The sequence below is a fragment of the Xiphophorus hellerii genome, chromosome 7, assembly GCF_003331165.1.
Source record: "Xiphophorus hellerii strain 12219 chromosome 7, Xiphophorus_hellerii-4.1, whole genome shotgun sequence".
Lineage (NCBI taxonomy): Eukaryota > Metazoa > Chordata > Actinopteri > Cyprinodontiformes > Poeciliidae > Xiphophorus > Xiphophorus hellerii.
This window is the reverse complement of record NC_045678.1, coordinates 9,190,623-9,213,146: the sequence shown is the minus strand read 5'-3', so window position 1 is coordinate 9,213,146 and position 22,524 is coordinate 9,190,623. Positions and strand designations below refer to the sequence as shown.

General features: G+C 39.8%; 1 protein-coding gene and 1 long non-coding RNA gene across 2 annotated transcripts; both read right to left on the bottom strand.

Moving 5' to 3' along the window:
- Positions 1-32: 32 nt before the first annotated feature.
- On the bottom strand, positions 33-9,844 carry creb1b (cAMP responsive element binding protein 1b). The gene is made up of 8 exons (XM_032567996.1): positions 9,692-9,844; positions 7,157-7,263; positions 6,839-6,985; positions 6,654-6,754; positions 6,264-6,418; positions 5,285-5,470; positions 4,972-5,125; positions 33-4,188 (listed from the first exon to the last, which is right to left on the bottom strand). The coding sequence occupies exons 2-8, from the start codon at positions 7,253-7,255 to the stop codon at positions 4,044-4,046; spliced, it is 987 nt and encodes a 328-aa protein (XP_032423887.1). The 5' UTR covers positions 7,256-7,263; positions 9,692-9,844; the 3' UTR covers positions 33-4,043.
- A 2,071-nt stretch (positions 9,845-11,915) lies between these two features.
- LOC116722576 (uncharacterized) lies at positions 11,916-20,102 on the bottom strand. The gene is made up of 2 exons (XR_004339787.1): positions 18,944-20,102; positions 11,916-17,984 (listed from the first exon to the last, which is right to left on the bottom strand). It is a non-coding gene; the product is annotated as an uncharacterized LOC116722576 (long non-coding RNA).
- Between the last annotated feature and the right edge of the window lie 2,422 nt (positions 20,103-22,524).

Sequence of the window (22,524 nt, the reverse complement as noted above, 5' to 3'; positions counted from 1 at the left end):
GGAATAAATACATAAAGAAAAATACAATGGACTACTTTTTAAGCAGTTTATTAAGATGTAGTTGTTTACAAAAGAGTGATGTATATCAGAGTAACAGCACTTTGAAATTTTGGGCAGGTACGATGTTATAATGTGTCTGTGTTAAAACAAACTACATGAAAAGTGGCATTTTGTAACCTTGTCTTTAGCGGACACTGTACAACAAATGAGATTTATGTTCAGACGTTGCGAAAGTAACAATCATTACATTGATCACAATGGAAATGATGCATTTTATATTTATATGGCAAATAGGTATAAACAATTCTGGCACTGAGTTCCACACAATGTCAGTCTGTAAGTAAAAATAACACATAATCATGCCACAAGGTCTTATTTAGCACCAGCACTGGATGTGTGAATCACAAAGGGGGGGGTGGCAATTATTTTTATTTTCCCTTCAAGAGTACACTTTTTAAAGTAACTCAAATATCGTTCAGTGAAAATAAGTCCTGAACACAACGTACATATGATACTGATTTTGACACTGTATGAATTATCAAAACTCATGTATATATAAAGTTCACCTCATTCCCATAGATCCAAAAAGGACAGTAAACATAATGAATATGTCTTGTCTTTACATTGATCCATTTCACCACACTGTAAAGCAAAACGGGAACAAAATGTAAAAGCTATGTTACATGCTAATCTGATGATTAAAGTTACTGCTAGTGCTTTCACATGTCCAAAACCCTTTTAAATGCCTTGAAACTAATTTGAGAAAAATTTACAGTAAACAAAGATGATTTGACTTTGATAAGTTATAGATAAAAAAAAAAGTCACTTGGCTGAATTGTTGTTTTATATCTACGTTATCACAGGACTTATGTACCATTGTCAGATAATTTCAAATCAAACCACAATGTCTGTTTATCAAAACTGAGATTATTTTTTTTATAAACGAATCAATTTAAATGGCCAAACCTTTTTTTTAGGTCAACACAGAAGGTTGAGACTTAACATTATAATGTTGTGATGTTTTTAGACCAAACTAAAAATCACTTCTTTTTTTTTTGTTGTTATTTTCATTTAGTTCAGAGTTAGTTTCTGGATGGAGTGATATTCATCTATTCCTGAAAGCTGATTCCTAGTCATTTTCCATTCAAGTGCAAACAAAATCAATGACAAAATTAATCAGAAACATTGAACCGAAATAAAAGCAGATAAAATCAAATTAAGAAAACATGAAGACTTAAAGGGGTGGGGTTGGGGGGGGGAGCATTGTGCTTTCATTTGATAAGTTTGTAATCTATATATAAAAAGATTTGGTGTTGGAGGAGTTTACATTTAAAAGATAGTATATTTATATATAAATATTGAAACAGAAACATTCACAGATTGACAAGAAAAGATCCGATTGACTTCTGTGTTGTGGCCAGACGTCTTTCAAACACATTTACTCTTTTTTTTCTACAAACACCGCTGATCCGAAACAGATTAAAACACTCCAAAAATCAAACACCTCCAACACAGGCCGTTCCTTATTCACTAGCTGCCATATCGCTGGTTGGCCAGGAGGGACACGTCAATGCACACATACAATAATACATTGCTTTGAATTATATACTAATGTATATTACAAATATGCAAAGTTTTCTTTTTTTGTCTCTCCATACAAGTCATAAAAACATTTGTCAAATAAACTGAAATATATGAGGTCTACACATGCTGTAGAGTTTATGTACAGTAATATAAAATATAGACAATCACATAAGAGTTTCTTCTCAACGCGCGCACACACACACACACACACACACACACACACACACACACCCACACAAGGGTTCTCATTCCAACAGGATGCAATATACAACTTGTGTTATTTTCAAGAAATTGTAACAGATTGCATTTCTAGATTCAATTTGCTACAAAATAAAATAACACAGCAATTTACTACATTTACATGACTATTAGACTAAAATTTAAAAAAAGTCAAAATAGTACGAAATGGAGAAATAAAAAGGAATTCATAAAATAATTTTGTACAGTTATCTGAAATGACAACAGGTTATAGATTTCAAATTTGCAAACTTATTTTTTTGAAACCGTTCTAGGTTGTGCTGTTCTGCATTAAAAGGCATCGTTTCACCTGGAGACGTAACAAGTAACATAAGAGGTTAACATGAAGAAACAGCCACTTCAACCATAAGATCACTAAATTTTCCCCAGAAAACTTGTTTGGGTGCCAATTACCAATTAGCAGTCCAAATGGACTATTGTTCAGTGTTCTATTTTTCATGCGAAAAATAGAAAATTGAACAAAAATATTGTTCTTTTTATATGATTTCCCAAATGATTGTTAATCTAACACCTTCTATCTCACGACTAAACTCAGGATGCCTGTGTTTTCTGTACCGTTTTTAAATTTTCTAACCAGCACTGCCACCACAGCGTACGACGTGAAAGCTGAAAAGGGAGTAAAGCCGTCCTGGGAGAGACGCGCAGAGAGCAGCTGAAACATTGCTCATTAAATGTTGTGACGCTCAAAGAGCAGCACAACATTTTGTCCGCACCCGATTATTTGGAACTAGACTGATATCCTTTACCGCCAGATTCAGCAAGTCACATGTAAATAGAAAATGCTAGCATTAGCAAACTGCACCGCACGAAAACACTGTCAGCAGAAGAAATGTGTGGGCTTATGAGGCTGTTTATGAAGACATACGTTTATAAACAAATGATAAAGTTGGTGCAGTTTTAAAACATTGTATTAGCTTTCCAAACCTAGCTAACTGGTTGGAGGACCATATTGAGGCTGGTTAGTTTCTCCAGTTGGCAAAAAAAAAAAAGAAAGAAAAATGAACATCAATTGTGAGTTAAATGCTCCTCAGTCAATGATGTGGATGATGTAATTCTTATGAAATGTAGTGATTTATTTTACCGCACATGGCACCGATTTTTATTAAGTATCAAACGCTGTGTAAATATTAGCAATTTGCCTGTATTTAAATGACTCAGATCAGTTTTGCAGGCAAAAAACCTTGACTGGTATATTCCTAGTAATTACAAGTAGCGAGGTTAATAAATATATACAATACACAACAGAACAGACACTTGTTTTGTTACACCACACCTGTCCTACAGTATTGGGTGTTGGTAGCAAATCTCAATTAGTTTTCCCCAGTTAGTTGGAGAGTGATCTGTAAGGCATAATTCTCATCAAGGTTAGATTCACCGAGAGTCCCAGCTTAGATACACCCTAACTAGTAAAACATTTTATATTGGAACTGTTTCATAGATCGTAAAATGTTGGTAAACAAAGAAAAAAAATTATATAAATCATAAATATATTTTCCAGCTGAATAAAAAGGCGGCGTCTTGGAGGAGTTTCTAACAATGTTGGAAACTGAACATAGGGATAAACGGCGATTAACTTCAAAGGACATTATTGCTTGCACAGTAAACACAAACTTTCCTCGAGTCCGGTGAAGCCAAGTGATGATGAGCAGCTCAGAAACATTTAGAAGACATGATCTGAATCTAACCCCCCGAACAACGGCAAAACATAGGAATCAAACGCCAGTGTCGAAAACAAATCTACAGCTTGCATTTCCATGGCATCGTTTGACTCAGGCACCTTTTTCAGCACGACAGAGAAGAATCACAACGAAGCGCGCAAATACAATGACGCACAAACGAATGCGGGGCGGTGGCTTGAAACTATGACGGCATGCTGATCTCAGCAGCATCAAGCACCAAATTAAATAATGTTCGACAGGATTCTGGCTATCAGTTTAGAGTGCCTCGTTTTAGATGGCACTTTTCTCATGCTTTCCCTACTGATCCCGATGACAGCACACTACTTTATGTTATCAAAATTTATTGTACTGTTGAAGAAAAAGTCATAGGGGCGGACCTTATTGGGTAAAAAAAATAGCAAAGAAAAATAAATAAAAATAACAGGCCAGCCATGAGCAGATTGGAAGGCCAGAATCAAACAGTCAAAGCATTTGACGGAAACCAGAAAACTACTTGGCCCGGCTCTGTGCTCAGGACACGAGCTACTCGGATTTATGACAGTAAAGATCCTTAAGTGCTTTCAGTTCTTCGATTAGCGTCTTGTTTTGGTTTTCCAGGACGGCGACTCTGTTCTCCAGACATTTAACATACTCCTTCTTCTTCCTGCGACATTCCCGGGCTGCCTCTCTGTAGGAAGGACGAGACACAGTGTTGTTTCTTTCGTGCGTTTGGTATGAAAAGGTTTTGATGGGATGACAGCAACAATAAAGATGGGACCTATTTTTAAATCTGCAGTGAATCTTAATCAAGAGCCTGTTATAAATTTAGTACCTTCCAGTCTACTATTGTGGCTCATTTTCCCGTTAAAACAACTCTGGGTTTTTTCTTAAAGGGGCAGTATTTTGTGTTATCCAGGCACAAAAGGCACTATCAAGTAACTATGTTAACTTTAGTTGTTTAAAAAAATGCTGTATGTATCAAATATCACTTAGAAGAAATTTGACTTTGTAATTTAACATCTTGAAATTGGGCCTCTGTCACTTTAAGAATTCTGGGGCTTTCTAAAACTTCGCGTTCAAGAAGTCACCATAACATCGTCCTCTATTAACCCTTTAGCAATGTTTTTACCAGCGCTGCACTGAGACGTGGCTCGTATATTGAGCTCAGCAGCTCCACCAGGTGTTTGCTAATTTCTGCTGGCTAGTCTGAAGGAGCTGAGTGGAGGGGAGGAAAGGCTCTGTGAGGTGGAAGTTTGGAGCTGGGTCTCATAAACGGTGCTACGTCCAACCAGGCGTTTTTTACAGCTGAACGATTGACATGGGAGATTAAAGGATTTCTCAAATATGCATCAAAGAATCAAGGACACCCTCCGGGTATGAATTTGATGAGCGAATGAGTCGATTTTACATAATACTGCCGCTTTAAGGCAATACTCCAACGCAAAGATGGCCGTCCGTCCCCTGCTCATACCTGTTCTTCATGAGTCGCACTTCCCGTTTTCTGGTGACTTCTTCTGTGGCTCCTTGTGTCGGGAGGGCGGGAGAGGACGCCATGACAACACCAGAGGTGATGGTGTTGGCTGGAGCTGCTCGGATTTGATAGGCCTGAACATCGCCTGAGGTGGCTATATGTGTTGAGTTAAAAAAAAAGAAAAAGCGTTTTACACCCTGTTTTGTAGTAAATCACCTTAGGGATTACTTGAATCTAACAACAGAAAATATCAAAGGTTCCTCAGCAATTAAAAAAAATAAAAAATAAAGATAAGAAAGGATCCAGCACTCACCTTGGACCACCACCTGGTTACTGGGAACCAGTATCTGCTGGCCGTCGCTGGTCTGTGCGTACTGCAGGATGGTGGTTCCCGGCTGGGCGGCTGCTGCAGCGTTGGTCATGGTCAGAGTCTGAAGGCCCTGAACTCCATCTGTGCCGTTATTGGCCAGCTGAATGGCTCCGCCCTGCGTGATCGCAACTGTACGGTTGGAGGGACAAATGGCAGAAAAAAAACATAAAGAGCAAATGAGAAATAAGAAAGGTATTTCTATCTCTGAGATAAGTGGTCTGGTAATTCTAATTCTCATTAGATTTTTATTATTATTTCTGTTTTATCTCTAGTTTTACTTTATTTTTAATTTTTATTTTATATAAATAATATTGGCACGTAAAAGTGGACATCAGTCATAACACTCAGGCTGTGCATCTTTAATTTCATTCACAACATTTTTTCCTTTTTTTTTTACCTCAATCACCTTATTTGGTCTTGACTGGAAGTAGTTATTTCTCTTAAGTCACTTGTGTGTGCTTAATGGCGTATTGTTTATGCAGGCAGATGATCCTTTTTGTTCTAACAGAAATGAAGCCTAAAGTACATCAGGTAATGGAAATTGTACCCAAGTTCAAGATGACGGCTTTAAAAGACAAAGAAAGTATGCAGCAGTAACATTTGACATGTGATTTGGGATGCAGCGATATAAAAAATGTGGACTGATTTTAATATCTGATAATATCACTGTTATGGCCAATAACCCATATTTGCAGACTCCACATACAGACAAAATGGAAACAAGATAAAAATTAATATTGGTTGTCAATATCAGGCCAAAACCAATAAGTTAAAAAAATTACCAATATCGGCCGATACCGACATTAGTGCCAATATATCGTGCACGCCTACGTGCGAGTCTATTTTGGCAAAAAAGACGATTTGCTTTCTCGTTTCCTATTTAGAGACAAACTGTACACACATGAAGCCAGCTGACACTTACTGTACTGTCCGCTGCTGGTCTGGTAGATGGGTGTCGGCACGGTAACGGTGGTGATGGCGGGCGTAGCTGCGGAAGCAGACGAGTCCTCTTCAGCCTTTTCCTCCTCGATCCGAGGGACTGCTGGCGCGTCGGACGAAAGGTCGTTCAGGATTTTCCTTTTGAGACAGGAAACAGTTGTGAGAGTTCACAACTGCAGGTTTCTTGGTGGAGATTAAAACAATAAGAGGTAAGTTAGAGTTATTGCAGCAAGTTCATTGACCACTACGAGAAGCTAAATAGTAAAAGACATAAAAAGCTAAACCTGAGCCGATCCAGGAAAACATGAATTTATGCAAAACATTTGCATAAATTCTGGCATTATTCTTAGTCATCCTGGCCAGACCGGGTTACCTGTATGATGGACGCCGCGATAGAATCTCTCTGCGCTTCTGGGAGTCCGTCACGCTGTCGACTGACTCCTGAGAGTCTTCACTTTCAGCTATGGTGGAGATCTAAATCCAACAAATAAACAAAGCGTGGTGCATGGATTAAACTTAAAGTATATTATTACCCACTTCAACTCAAGCGTGTTTTACCTGCACGGCCTGGACCTGCGGGGACTGGATAACAGACGGCTGTGCGGCCTGAATGACTCCGTGGACCTGGACCGTCTGTCCGTTGGGAAGCTGCACCAGCGTTACGGTGGGACCCGTTGCTGAGGCGTGTCCTGCTGCCATGGATACCTTAAACGCAGAGGTGAGACAACATTCTGTTCGATGGGAGCCGGTGTGAAATTTGCAAAACTCCAAATCAGTGTCCGTCAACACCTCCCATCACTCGATACATAATCCAACCTTAAGGAATACAGACTCTGCACTCCAAACAGAAGAAAGCGTCCGACTGTCTCGTGTTACCTGCGCTAAAGTGGCGAGCTGTGCCTGGGTGATCTGCTGGCTCTCAGTCACAGCAGTGTCTGCCGCCTGCTGAGCCTCGGCTGCTGGTTCCATCTTCATTGGCGAAGCTGAGGATGGGAAATCAGAGCCAAAGTGGGTGAAAACTGAGCTTTTGAGGGGGATCTCTTGGACTACCTACATTTATTGGCATCTTTGGGAGAAAAATGTTCAAAATAAGAAATAATACTTCTTTTTTTTTTCCTTCCCCAAAATTTCACTATTCTTTCAAATAGGTTTTTATGAAGCAAATCCACTTTAATACGGTCAAAGTGTCAAGAGACCTTTAAATACTACACCAGTTTGTGTAGTACGGTGTGGGGTGTGTGATGCAACCTTTTTAACTACATGGATAATCATAGATTGGCCCATCGCTGGGTTTCTCAGACACATAATGAGCCAAAAGACTAATTTATTTTAATGAGTATTACATTTCTTCACCATCTATGGATGGTTTTAATAGAAAAGCGCATTCATCAGGGGCGTCACTAGGCTTTAAAGAGGCAGTATCAAGTAAAATCAACTTTGTTGAGCTTTACAGAAAGAGCAAGAGGTTTTAAAGACAGATGTGCAATTTCAAGGAATTAAATCAGGAAGTAAAAATCTCTTTTATATCATATGTGTTTTGTTATATATATATAGTACAGACCAAAAGTTTGGACACACCTTCTAATTCAATGGGTTTTCTTTATTTTCATGACTATTTATAAGGCAATAAATCCCACTTATTAACCTGACAGGGCTCACCTATGAAGTGAAAACCATTTCAGGTGACTACCTCTTGAAGCTCATCAAGAAAATGCAGAGTGTGTGCAAAGCAGTAATCACAGCAAAAGGTTGCTACTTTGAAGAAACTAGAATATAAGGGGTATTTTCAGTTGTTTTACACTTTTTTGTTTAGTGCATATTTCCACATGTGTTATTCATAGTTTTGATGCCTTCAGTGTGAATCTACAATGTCAATAGTCATGAAAATAAAGGAAACTCATTGAATTAAAAGGTGTGTCCAAACTTTTGGTCTGTACTGTATATATATATTTATAGCATTTTATAACAACTGAAGATAATATAGTTACTTGATTGTGCTATGAAATGGCACTGTGTGCCTGGAAAACACATAATACTGCCCTTTTAAGGACAAGGGGGGCTTAACCCTCAGCTAACAAAAGCTGAGAAGTTGCTTTTGAGGAAATATTTAACAGAGATACTTTACTGTGTTTTAAGCAACCATTGCATATAACCAGAGCACTGTGTTCTCACACAGTTTATTGACAGCTTTGTAAAATAATGCGGGGGGCGGGCACTAGAAGGAAAAAAAAAAAACACCACATTATTTTGGAGGGTTTCAGCCCCCCTAAAATAGGCTTAGTGACACCCCTGTCATCCAGGATTATGGTAAAAAAAAAAAAGGCAATTTAGATTTTTTAAATTGATCATGATTGCATAGTAGGTATTTTTATTAGCATAGAAGGACATAGAAATGTCAAAATGTCACATATCAGTGTTAGGATTAGAATCTGTTAGAAGAAATTAAATTATCCGCATATGGACTCTATTTTATTTATTTTTTACTAGGTACAGAAATATAAAACATAAGAACCCTCTGACAAGCTGAGCCAGATCCGAGGTCTTTGTTTCGAAATAATACCAATCAGAAGCAGCCTTTCGCAGTAAGTCTGGCTCCGGTGATCTGTAGGTGTGCTGAGGCCGCTGCTGATCCGGAACGTGTTGTTCCCTGTTGTCGGTGATCTCACACTGTGCGTAGCGTCTCTCCGCCGCATGATTGGCTTTACACATTTCTCCCTCTGCTTTTCAAAAATCACTTGGACGCTCTGCGAGTGACAGCCCGGCCACATGGCCGGGCAACGCCCCCCCACCCAAGGCGAACGGTTTACTCCCAGGAGATGTTTTTTTACAAAAACAACAACAGCAAAAAAAAAACAAACAATAAAAACACTATGCGGCCGAGAAAACGATTAAGCGTTAAAAAGAAAAAAAAAATCTTCATGTTTTCAGAGTCGGCCAAACAGGAGGGCTCTAACGGAGAAAACTTCATGGATGGAAAAAAAGAATAATAATAATAATAACAGAGCTGTTTTAAGACACGTTTTAGAGGGCAATAAAATAAACGGTTAAAAGTTGGAGGAAACAAACTGAGCATACCGAGTGATTTTCAGTGCACCTTTTTAGAAAACGGCGCAAAAATTGGCGCATTTAGCGGCTTTTGCACTGTAGCAGCCTTTGGCAGTTGAGCGCGATAATGACGCTTTAACAGTTTATAATGTGTTAACAAACAAAGCGGCCGCCTCGCTTCACTGTCAAAGCGGCGCGGGTCCTCGGGTTCTCCCAAACAGCCGCAGCCTCCCCTCCCTCCATCCTGCTACAAACACACCGCGGCGCCATGATCTCTTTGTTTCCTTCGGACCGAACCCGACTAAACCGACACTTTCAGCGGCCACCTCCCGTCCCTCTGAACCCCGGACGTCCCTTCCTCCTTACCGATACAGACACCCTTTCGTCACTCCCGGGTCTCCGGAGCTCCACTTTTATTCTGGCCGACACGTAAGAGCCCGCGTCAGGCTACACCTCCGCCGCGTCACCGGGAACAACAACACGGAGATTGGAGAAGGACGAGAAAGCAGATGGCGACGCTGACCGGAAACCAACGAAGCATCGGCGAAGATGCCCGGGAAATCCCGAGGACATCCGAATCATGACGACACTCGCCGCCTGGATGGCGCTTCAGGAATATTTTTGATTTTAGTTTAACATGACGGGGGGAAAAAAACACAAAATCATACACATATACATCTAAGTTAAATTATGCTATTATTATTATTATTATTATTATTATTATTATTATTATTATTATTATTATTATTATTATATTGTAATAACTTAATTTTATAATAATATTACTTATTATTATTATTATAAGATTATTTATTAAGATATAAGATTATTGCTGACAGTGATCTTTAGGTATCCTAGCAACATTTCAAGAGTTGTATGTCAACAAAAAATAAATGTAATCTAAATAAAACGCCATAAAGTAACATTTTGATAATACCAAGTCCATGAATGTAATATCATGGATATTACATTCAAAATAATCATTATTTCAACCAATCAAAAGTTTTGAAATTTTGGGTTTATTTGTGTTTCTTAAACACACATGCTAATTAATGGTTGTGATCCTAAGCAATCTACTTTTTGAAGCTATTCACTTAAAATATTCAAAGATCTTTTACGTTCTCCCTGATTAGTAGAAAAATGTGCTGGTTAGTAGTAGACGTTTTCTTATTCGCACAAGAGATTATATTTATAACAGCAGAACAGGATAAAAACACTAGCAAATATATGCGGCTCTGAGACAAAACAACATTCTGCTCATGTTTTTTATTTAATTTTTTTTTTTTTTTGTATTTGCCTGAATCATCTTTTGAAAATGTGATTTCTTTTTATTTATTTTTTGCAAAAGTCACTTTTGCCACAAAATGACATAGGCTTTTATTTTAGGTAGGTGACGATATCAACCTCATTTTCTGTGAAATTGAATACTTTATGCAACCATAATTGCTTCCACTAGGTGGCAGCATAAGACCAACATACTTCAACAATATGTAGGTTTGTATTTAAAATAGAAAACAAAAACTTTCTTAGTAGATAAGCTTAATTTGTGGATCAGCTTTGAAAATTTCAGCCAAAATTCATTCAATAACCTGTATATATATATATATATATATATATATATATATATATATATATATATATAATATAATTCCTGCTTCACCTTTTTTAAATTAGAATGTCAACAAAAAGTTAATATGTCTCCGTAGATGAATTCAAAAAGTGAGTCATATGTAATATAGACCAAATACGCATGTTGCAGTGTCTTTTAATTGTTTATTTCTCAATGAAATCTATTTGGCTAATGAAAATCCGAAATTCAGCTTTTTTCAGAAACTGAAGAACAAAAAAACATGCATAAATGCTATGCTACGCCATGAAAGGAGAATGTTTTCTAACGAGTGCTGTAGTAGAGTTTATTCTAGGAAAGTTAATTGGCAAAAAAAAAAAAAAAAAAGGTACACCAGCAAAAGGGTTCACCACAGAATTGAGAGGTATGTGAAGCGAAGCAGTTTGGGAGAGAAGAGTGAAGACACGCAGACGCTAAGCAGGCTGAGATAGCACATCTTAGAGCACTCCCCTCAGCTCACAAGGTTTCTGGAGTTGATTTCATTTTCAAGGATATCTTGGCACCTCTGCAGAGCTAAAAGTACCAGCACCTGATTCAATGACTCTCACATCAATGTATTTGATTGGTTAGGAGTCTCCCATGATGTAATCCCTATAGAGACACCGATGCAGACAAGCTGAAGGCTCCCTTAAAGGCAAGCGAAGCTTCCTTAACAACTCAGCAGGGCCGCAGGCCTCCATGCAGCTCTCCAACGATCATTCATGCAAAATGAGCGCCTACTGAGTAATGAATGAATGTGCTGCAGAAGATATGGAGATTCTTTTCAGCAAGCTGATATTTCTGTGAAATACTGAGCTGACAGTGGTCATCGTCTCTGATCGGGTTAGCCTGAAGCTACGTTTATGGTTCGTTTTATTTTGCCTTTAATGGACAGCAGGGAATCGGCCAGTAAAGCTACACACCAACCTCTTCAGGAAATCAACAGAACTCATCTTATATAATTTTGGCTACATGCCAGGTTCAGTTTTTTTTTCCAGTTTTGTTTCAAGTTGCTATTTAAGCAAGAGCAAAACTCCCGGAAAGCTTCCTCTCACTCATGCCTATGGTGACATCATAAAAGGCATTCATTTGGCAACGGATCACAGTCCTGTTGAGTACTTAAGTTTGTATATATCTTACATATATTTTCCTCTTTATTTAAAAAGTTTGAATCCAGGTCCTTCCTCAAAGGTGTTGAGTTGTACGGCTGCATAAATTTGAGCAGAATATTAGAATTATCCATGCATTTTGAGACATTTTTGTAAACACGAAGACACACAAAAGTGGAACGGCAAGGTTCTGAGTTTGGACAGTCTTAGGTTATTCAGTGACAAAATTAAAAAAAAGAAAAGAAAAGAAAGATCTCAGCTTTGAGTCAGATAGCATCCAGCGAACGGGCTTTACGCGAGTTGCTTCCACCGGAGCGAATATGTTCTGTGTTCATGTTTGCAATTTTTATCCACAGCGCAAGCAGAAGTGACATCAGATTGATGCACACAATATCACACATTCAAATCTTTTTAGTTTTATTGTGTTTTCCTGCATTATTGTATGATTTATAGATTTCATGTAACTTACAGTATGGGGTATATATGTCTAACATACATTAGGTCCATCCTTTCCTGTGTTCACATGTGACATGTATGTAACATCTAACATAGACATGTCTATCACAGAGAACATAGTGATTTCCATAGCGTGGGTGTTTGGCTCTTGTGACGTCACTAACCTTAACATACACAAAGTATTAGCCAATATTTTTTACTGTGCACTTTAGGTACTCCACCATATTTTGACTGTTAGTGTACATCTAGTGTTAAAGAACACACCACTGGATTTAGCTTTAATAATGTCCCCTTTTTGACACATCTCGCTGCTTGTTTAGAAATATTCCTTCTCAGAGTGGCTGCCCGGTCCTCCACGTCTGTTCACATGGTGGCGCTGCAGAGTCACGCAGGCCCGTCTCCTCCATGTGTTCAGCAGCACATGCAATCCTCCCCCCCCCCACTCCTCCATCCCCCGGCCGCGAAGGCAAGAACTGCCGGTGTGCCATCTCGCAGATACGTGGAGTTTATCAAGGCAATTCTTTTTATAATCCTCCTGATGCTCGTTGCAGGTGTTTTATCTGTTTAATAGCATTTTACCGCTACATGCCGTAAAAAACACCCTTTTTATGGTGGCACCAAACACATTGTTTGGGGAATTGACCCTGCCTCTGGTAATGACCAGCAGTAAATTTGTAGTCAGTTATAAAAGAAGAAGAAGGAGGGGGGAGTAAGGAAAAAAAAAAAAAAACATGAGAGTAAGAGGAGGGTGGAGGGGGTGCAGGAGACAATTTTAGTCTGAAAAGGAGAGGCTGGATGTGTTAGAGGAAGCTCTCTGATTAAAGCTTTTTAACACTTCGGATCTTTTCTCCTGCTCAACAATATCTTAATTTAATAGCTGTATTTGTAAAAGCTATGTCCTAATGCTAAAACATGATGTCTCATGTCTTGAAATAAAGTTGAAATCAGATATTAAGGCATGCAAAAAAAAAGAGAAGAAATTCTCACTGTCTCACATGATCAGATTAAACTTCTCCTGTTTTAAGACCATGTAAGATAACAAGAGGTATTTCTAGTTGCTAAATGCCAGATTTCATAAGAAAGGATTTTCAAAGATAAATTGCTTCATGTCCCTGCAAAGTCAGACTTCTGTAATATTTGGTAGGATTGCCTTTTAAGCTGTATGTCTTGGATGAAAATCCACACAGTTTGCTGGGATTTTGGCCTATTCCTCCTACACAGCTGGTGTACTTTACAGTTTGTACAGGTGAATGCGGCACCTTCAGGTATGTGGAAATTGCTCCCAGGGATCAACCAAACATGCGAAGGTCCATACATCTCCTCCTGATATCTAGGCTGATTTCTCCATGATGTAATTCAGAGTAGCGGTATGCTTGAAGTGTTGACTTACAAAATACATCCACAGGTCTGTCTCCACTTAACTCAAGAATTGTGAATTAACCTTTCAGACCTGTAAAGCCATAAAGTTATTAGATATTTGTTTTGGCAGTACTAACTTAGAAAAAGTTTAATGCGATTTCATGAGAGACAGTAAAGGGAAGAAAAGTTTTGCAGCATTTTATAGTATATATTACGATACCATGATCCGATGGTAAAATAACAACCAAAAACGCCACTCTATTTTAAGTGTGTTAGCGTCTGACTGGCCTTCCCCTCTTTTAGCCTCCAGAGGAACTACGACCCGGGAGGCTTCAGCTACAGAACCACGCCTTTCTGCAGGACATGCAAGACGAAACTGGACACACTTTTCATTTTTTTTCATGTTTTGTCAAAACATGCAAACGTCATTGGAAGTGAAAGGAAAGTTAGTCACAGTATTTCACATTTTTGCCAGGCCGGACAAGGAGAGCCTTACTCTGAAAAGTAGCTGAGAGGCCATTGGCAACTTTGGAGGAGCTGCAGAGAGCCACAGCTCATGTGGGAAAATACCAAGACAACTGTTAGCCCCCCGTCCATACGGGAACCCCAACTCACTCTGTCTCAGTTGTCGGATGAACGACTGTTGTCGTGTAAAGTGCTTTGGAGTCCTCTGGATTAGATAACGCTCTGTATAAGTACAAAGCAAAAACATTTAGCTGTTTTTGCCCCACACCCACATGGAGACGCCGTTTTTGGGGAGCCAAAACATTCCAGAGTGAATGTATTCGTGTGGACAGTGAAAAACATCTCTTTTGTGAAAACGGCGACATATTTTCCCAACCCCTAACGTGACCTGTAACCCCAAATGGGTCATATGCGTCATATAAAACAACAATAATGGTAGATTGTATTTTCTTAGTGGTGCTGCAGCTGTTGGAGAATCTCATTAACAGTTCTGCAAAAAGTCCTACAAAAGACTCTACTCTGACTTTTCTTGTTTTCTTGTGTTGTGTTCACCGCTAAACTCACGTGGAGGCTTTACTCACATGCCGCGTGCGCCGTGTTTAGCGCCGCCAACAGGCCTGGAGGTGCAAAAAATAGCATTTTGGGCCTCGTGTCTCAGTGTTTCCATGTGGCCGGAAACGCTTCTGAAGACAGTCAAGCGTGGAGGTGTTTTTAAAAACGACGAGCCTTTCCAGAAAAAAAAAAACATTCCCGTGTTGACGGGGTCTTCATCTTGATGTCCAAAAAACCCCCCAGATCTTTCTGGAAAAGAGGAAAGGGAAGGGAAAGATCACGAAATGAAAGAAAGCCACAAAAAAAAAAACTTCCTTTAGAAGTTTGGCACAAACCTTGTAGGGAACATGTGCAAGAAGGCATTCAGGTCAGATTGAGATAAAAACTGAAGTGAGTGAGAAATGAGTGAGGTTTTTTTTTGAGGGATAAAACATCCAGCCTGGTACTTACATCATGTCCGCGTTTGACATTTTCTGGGAGCAGTCTCTGTTTTTGTTTGTTTTGTGCCATGTCTCAATATTCGCTCCTTTTAAAGCCCCAGCTGCTGCTCGGTTTCAGCAACACAGGAGGTGTGGTGACACGTTCACAGGAAACAGGGACAAGCAACGGCTTTACCTGTCTAGCCAGATTTTCTATGTGTTTGAATCATTTTCTGTTCAGAATAAAAGTGTTTCAGTCAGTAACTAATTTTGCAAAAAAAAAAGAAAGAAAAAAAAGCTAGATGAAAAGATGGAGGAATGCTTATGTGACATTGCTGATTTAAAGTGACATATCTTACTAGTATAAGACACAGTAATAGAAACTAAATGTCCATTGAACAGATATTAAATTCAGTAAAGCTCTAAATGAAGATCTTTTACCACCAAATACAACAATACTTAAACATAGCGGTGTTCTGGACTTTATACCATTTCAGATAGAAATGAGAAATGACACAGGAAGTGATGTCACCTTGTGCTGATTAACCTGAATGTTGTTGTTCAGAATATAAATTTAAATGACTAAGATAAAAGACACAAGACTTTTTTTATTTGTCAATGTGTTTCTAGAACATAACAATAGTTGGAGAAACATAACAAAACTGAAATATGCACAGATGTCAAATGTATTAATCCATAGAACATATAGATACAAAAATATCATTACTACTCTTGCAACTACTACCCCTTAGGCTAGCAGCAACTGCAGTGACGATATGGATAACATTTGGCATATTTTCAATTAATACCATTAAGATTGTGATAATATTGATAGCCGCGCTAAATTTGCACAGCATATTTGGGATGCCAAATTGTTCATAGCTCTAACTTGGAGCTTAGTGGCAAATGTATATTTTAAGGTAAGAAAGGAAAAGTGTTCTTCATGTAGAAGTGATAAGAACTGATTTCACATGCACACACGCGCGCACACACACACGCAGATGCAGAGAGACGCAGGAAGAGAAAGAATCAATAGAGGCATTTGGGCTATTATCATAAACACACACTTCATATGTGTGGGTGGGTGGGTGTGTGTGTGTGTGTACGGGAGGAATGTTTTTTTTTTATCTCCAGATGGTTGACTGAGACTTGGCTGCTTGGTACACAGAGTCAGAGAGAAAAAGGCAGGCAGAAGGCGTCTTTTCTACTTGAGCTCCACTGGGTGTGTGGGTGGGTGTGTGTGTGTGCGTGTACTGGTGTGTACCATGTCTGCCAGAACTGCTTGCCTCTGTGCATGTGTGTGTGTGTGTCTGACCTTGAAGAAGGAGGCTCAGTTGGGGGAGAGAGGGATGAGGAGCCCATCTCCCCCCCGTACGCCCCCTCCATCCCCCGCTGTGCCTCCCCCTGGGTAAAGAACGACTGGTTTCTCATCCTCCTCCTGTCCTCTCTCTTTTCTTCTTCTACTTCTTCTCCTCCTCCCCCTCCACCCGCCACCCCATTCTGGTCTGGTATACACTCTTCTCACTTTTCACAGGCATGTTTCTGTTTTTTTTTCCCTCCTTCCCTTTTATGTTCTCCTCCCTGAACTCATCTTCTTCGTCTCCCTGTTATCCCATCACCTTGTTTCCTCGGATCTCTCAGTTCGTTTTTCCACGCTGCAGGTTCTCTTACTTCTTGTCTATTTAATGTCCTTTTGTCCTCTAGTCCTGTTGTTTTATTTTTTTTGTCTGTGTGTTTTTATTTCATCATGTTTCTTCTTCTTTTCCTCTCTCTTTCTCCCTGTTGTCTCTTTCCTTTTTCTCTCACCTTCTTCTTTCTCCTCTCATCTCCACCGTTTTCCTCTCTCCCCTGCTTCTTTCATCTTCTCTTTTTGTCCCTTTCCATCTTCTGCCTCTTACCTTTGCTTTCCCTGTCTCCTCATGTCTGCTTGTTTCATTTTCATTGCATGTCCTCTCTTCTCCATGTCATCCGGCTTCACATTCAATAACCGCGGACCCCTCCAACAGTCCCTTTCAGTGGCCAAGGTGCTCTGCATGAAAGAGAAGAAAAGAAGGGGAAAAAAAAAAACAGCCCGACACATTCGGGGGGGGAAAAAAGAAAAAAGGAGAGCAGAGAATCAAATGCCAAACTAAAAGCTTTTTGAAAAGCTTTAGAGACAGCAGGGAACTCAGGGGGGATGGAGGGGCGAGGTGGAGAGAGGGAGGGAGGGTTAGTTAAAGAAAAAAAAAAGTCATAAAAAAAAAAGCAGTCGCGCAGAGCGTCTGCGATATGCTTCATATTCAAAAAGCAGCGCTTTGATTCCCCTGCAACACTTGTATCGGCACGTTTCAGCTAATTTCGTCTCACACAGTTTGATTTTGTTCTGTCATCCTTTCAAATAGCACCATATGTCCATTCCTCATGCTCTCCCTGCTTTGTGCTGTCTGTTTTGAGAAAGAAAAGAGACTAGAGACTAAAGCATGCACATTTCATTTCAGTTCTGACTCCTTCCTGAATAAACCGGTAGGTGAAAAAAAAAAGAAGAAAACGAAAGATGTCTGCACACTGATTTGCAGATAAACGATGCATAATGATGATCAACACAATATGTGTGACCTGAACACATCAGCACTGAGGAACCTGGGCTTTACATCTCGGGTCCCCAACCACTGGAGCGTGGGCCGGAAATGGTACAGGAGTCACTAAGCAACGGGCTGCAGAGAGATAAACATAGACGGAGTTTATTGTCATTCAATTGTACATTTAAAAAAGGTACGAATTGAAAGAAATGTCGTTGCAAGGCTCCAATAATAATAAATAAATAAATACGTAATAATAAAAGTAATGTAAATATAAATAAGAAAAGATTAAACTAATGGGAGTTTAGCATCCATGAGGGATGCAGCTGTTGTGGAATCTGGTTGTTCTGCTTTTGAAACTGCTGAGCCTTGTTAATGATCACTATAAGATTATTTAAAAAAACAACAACAACATAGGTTTGTTTCTGGGAACGTGCACAAGGCTTGTTGCTATGGCCCTGTCTGCACTATTTTTAATAAGAATCTAACAATATTTACACAAAATTCGACATGCAAAATGAGCCAATGACCTTAATATGAGGCGCAATGTTTGTAGAACATAAACACTACATGCAAAAACAATTTTTTTGAGTCACCCCCAAAATTTGGGGCCCTGGGCTACTGCCCCTTTAAGACCATTCTAAAGTCTGGCCCAGGTCTTTTACTGTTGCCTTTATAGTCTAGGTTTTGAATGTTTTTGCTCAAAAATACAGGCTGCATATTTACATACTAAATTAATCAGTTTAAAAAAAATAACTTCTGTTCACTAACTAAAACTTCATGCAACTCGAGCAACTGAAATCCCATCTCCCGTCCGCCGTCATTCTCGCGTTCACGTTACGATTTGGGACGTCGCTGCTGCTTCGCATCTGCAGGGAAGGTGCAGGCATCTCATTTCACTGCCTGTGTCCTCGTTTGTACGGTTAGCGTCTTAAAAGGAGAGCTCCTCGTTCCTCCCCTCCTCCCCGAGCTGAGCCTGAGTGCATGCAGAGGAGGAGTGGGAGGCTCGCGGAAGCGAGAACAAGAGGCCTTCGCAGGGCTATTTTTGTGAGACGCGGCTATAAAGATATGGAGATGAAGCATCTATATGCTACCTGAGGACCTCCCCTCCTCTCCCGGCCTGGCCCGGCAAAACCCGTCTGCCTCGTCTCTGCTCGCTGGTTCCTGTGGAGGATAGAGAAGGGGAGCAGGCTGAGATGAATGAGACTAATAATCCCACTGTCAGGAGAAAAAGCAGTGGGGAGGGTCATGATGGTGTAAACACCAGAGTGAAAGCTTGCAGGTCTACGGTTCTATTTTTACGACAGCACAGGAGGAGGAGGAGGAGGAGGAGGAAAGGGATGCGAAGTGGCATGAAAATGGGAGTTCTGCATTATTCATGGACCTGGCGGAGGAGGATGGACGGCTACTGGGACACGCTTCTCTGCCTGTACATGCATGTTTGTACTTTATATGAAGGAGCCCATTGTACTAATCAGAAACAGGAACTTTACTTTAATGAAAATCCTTTTACAGGGAATTTATCATATTGTTTATCATTTATTGTGATAAATGTTTTGTCATAAGAATTTGGATTTATCGTTGTCACAATAAATTCCCCATTAATGATATTTAAAAACTCTCCATATTGTTGGGATTGTTAGTTTTTGCTATTTTCTCCACTATTTCTTCAATGACATTACCAATAAGCGTTAAACATTTTTGAATATGTGACTAAATGCAGTTACTTAGTGATACAAATCAAACTTCTTCTTTTCCAAAAAGTTACAAAAACATGAAGTGAATCATTTTTATCACCACTTTTATGGTTATCACAATATCACCACAAAATGTGAAAAGACTTGGAAGTCCGTATCGTCTACCTCTAATTTATAAATGTACATATTCACAAAAAAAAGTGGAAAGAGAACAAAAGCTAAATAAACAACAGAGAGTGTTTCTGCATCCGGATCAATGGAAATAAAAGTCAATGAAAGCTGACGCACAAAAAAATGTGGGTTTCGAGTTGTTTGTTTTTGTAAATGCCACGTCGGAGCAGCGACTTTGAGTAGATTCCAACATGCAACGAAAGCCGTCTCCGTCCAGAAAGACAGATGTTTAACCCGAGGAACGCTGTGCAGACGGAGCGTCCCAGCTGCATGCAGCTCAGCCTCATACGTCTGAGTCACAGCATGACTCAGACAATCCACAGGTCATGATGGATGCCAATGTCGGGACGCCGACGTAACGTTGAAGGAACGCCACGGCGATCGTTTCCAGGATTTAAACCAGTGTGAATGCATCTAGATTACTGTTTTAAGATTTTTGTTGGATTGTTTTCGGTGCGCGTTTCCCCTCTGGCAAACGTCATATTCTGCGAAGGTTGCCTTGGTTACCTGGCATGTCAGCACAGACGCCATGCAGATGACACATTCGCCCGTTGTTAAATGTTCAACAAGCTACAATGTGGAATTAAACGTGTAGCTTAAGCATAGCTGGATGTCAAAGTTGTCATTATAAACACACCCTTAAATTGTGTCAATGGGACAAGCAGCAATTTGTGACATTTATTTACTTTAAGAAAATAAAAGACATCTTAATGTAACATTGGTTTCCTGCTGAATAAAGTTTAAAGGTATACTTCTACTGCAATAAACAATTTATGTTGAGATTTTTACGCTTCTTTACCAGAGGCACCAAATGTATCTTTGGCTTTTAAGATTACTTTGCTTTAGGATGAACTTTGATGTTCTGAGTAATGATGTCTGATATTCTGACATTGTAATTGTACCCATTATCATTATTATTAGTTGTTGAAAAATAATTCACACGTTGCTGTATTTGCACAGCGACAATTAGTTCATCAGTGAAGCGCACTAAAGTAAGATCCAGCGATCCAGTACCTGAGATTGAACCAAAAATGGAAGAAACAAAGGCGCACGCGAGTTTGCGCAGCTCCTATCTGTTCCCTCAGCAGTACATTAGCAGCAGCTGTCAGATCAGCATCAGGCCGGGCCTGTCAGATTAGGGTTGTCGAAGCAGCAGCAGCCCGTCCAGCAGCCGAACAGCCGCAGATAGATTACATGCTACCTCTGTTTATCTCCCCTCTGTCTCCTCGTCAGTCTCAACCCCTTCGTCTCTCCTGCTCTACCGATTTATGTCCGGCGGCGCGAATGCAGGCGAGAGGAGAGTGAAGATGTCGTGGGACGTAGCGACACAATTCTACAGTTTCATGTAAACAAATAAAAATAATTTTTCAAAAAAATCACCTCCAGAAACTGTAACTAGGCAAGATGCAGAGAAAACCGAAAGACTGTTAAGATAAATTTGACAGAGTGCATGAGAAGGAAAAAAACAATATATATATGCATATTTTCCTGGTCTATCACCACTTATAGAAATTAAGGAACTGCCTCATTAAGTTGGAGATTAATTACCCACTTACCCTCTGCCAGGTGCACTGATGGCGTCCTATTCCACATGCAACAGTCCAGACCCACAGGACAGGAGATAAGACCATAAATCATTGACAACGATGAGGGCCAGCTCCCACTCAGTATAACTGTACTTATTCAAGTACAACAATGTACTGTGTTTCCCTTTTGCATTGTTTTTTGCTTTCCCCCCCCCTTTAACTTTCCAAGAGAAGATTTTGGCTACTGCGCTGAAATGTCATTCAGCGGTGCCACTTGAACTGGATTCTTCTGGAGAAGTGGTAAGCTAATGAGCTGCGGAGCAAATGGAGGTCAGGACAAGGAGGTAATGGTGGAGGTGGACCATCTGATCACATAAAGCCGGTGAAATGGAAACAGACCAGACTCACTACTCGCTCAAGTGGTTCTGCACCACAAAACAGTAAAAAAAACAAAAAAACAACAACAAACAAAACAGCCGGTTAGAGTCCAGTTTTATATATTCACGCACAGATTGACGAAGGAAGTTTACAGTAGAGGCTGTCAGTGTGTTTTTAGGTGTTTTTCCACTTGAACAAACCCGATTTAGCACTTTGAAAGCCTTTCTGGTCTTTTTTCATTGCTAGCTCCACTTCAGCTCCTTGTCTCTGACTTTTGAGATGATGTTCATGGACATCATCTCAAAGCGTATTCAGGAAAAGAGGAGAGTTTGGTTTCATCGCATCATCTTTTAGCAGATGACGTGACTCTGTTAGCACCCTCTGTTAGCAACAGCCTTCAGAGTGTGAAGTAACCAGCGTAAGATTCAACTTCTCCAAATTCAGTCCAATCTAGTTTATTTATAACAGCAATGTGATTTACAAGAGAGAGAGAGTTGTACTGTATAGTTGAAGGCCTTATCTCGTCACCATGCGCCTGCTTGCAATGTTTCTTGTGTTTCAGCCAAAAAAGAAAGTGTTGATTCGGGGGCACCGGTTGTGAAAAAACAGAACAAAAATAGGTCTTGGATCTAGAAATAACCAAAGACTAACCTGAGGTTGCAGACAGAGGCAGCATAGCGAGTTGAAGACAATACAGCTGGAAGACCTTTAAATGATAAAATAGGAAAAGACGTACAGTGAGAATACAGACAGACAAGGGCATGTAATGGTAAATGTATGAACCACAAACTAGGAACATTAAGCTGACCGAGCAGCCGACACCTGGGCTGCTCTTTAACATGTTGTGTGATTTAGGCTTGTCACAATAAACAATAAATCAATCAATCGAATAATAAAGTAAAA

Bases quoted from the DNA above. Each gene is read 5' to 3' on its own strand.
- creb1b (XM_032567996.1), bottom strand. From the start codon at position 7,255: ATGAAGATGGAACCAGCAGCCGAGGCTCAGCAGGCGGCAGACACTGCT. The intron at 6,755-6,838 runs GTAAAACACGCT...TGTTGGATTTAG, and splicing joins CGCAGGTCCAGGCCGTGCAG to ATCTCCACCATAGCTGAAAG. The intron at 4,189-4,971 runs GTATGAGCAGGG...TCCTTCCTACAG, and splicing joins GTGCGACTCATGAAGAACAG to AGAGGCAGCCCGGGAATGTC.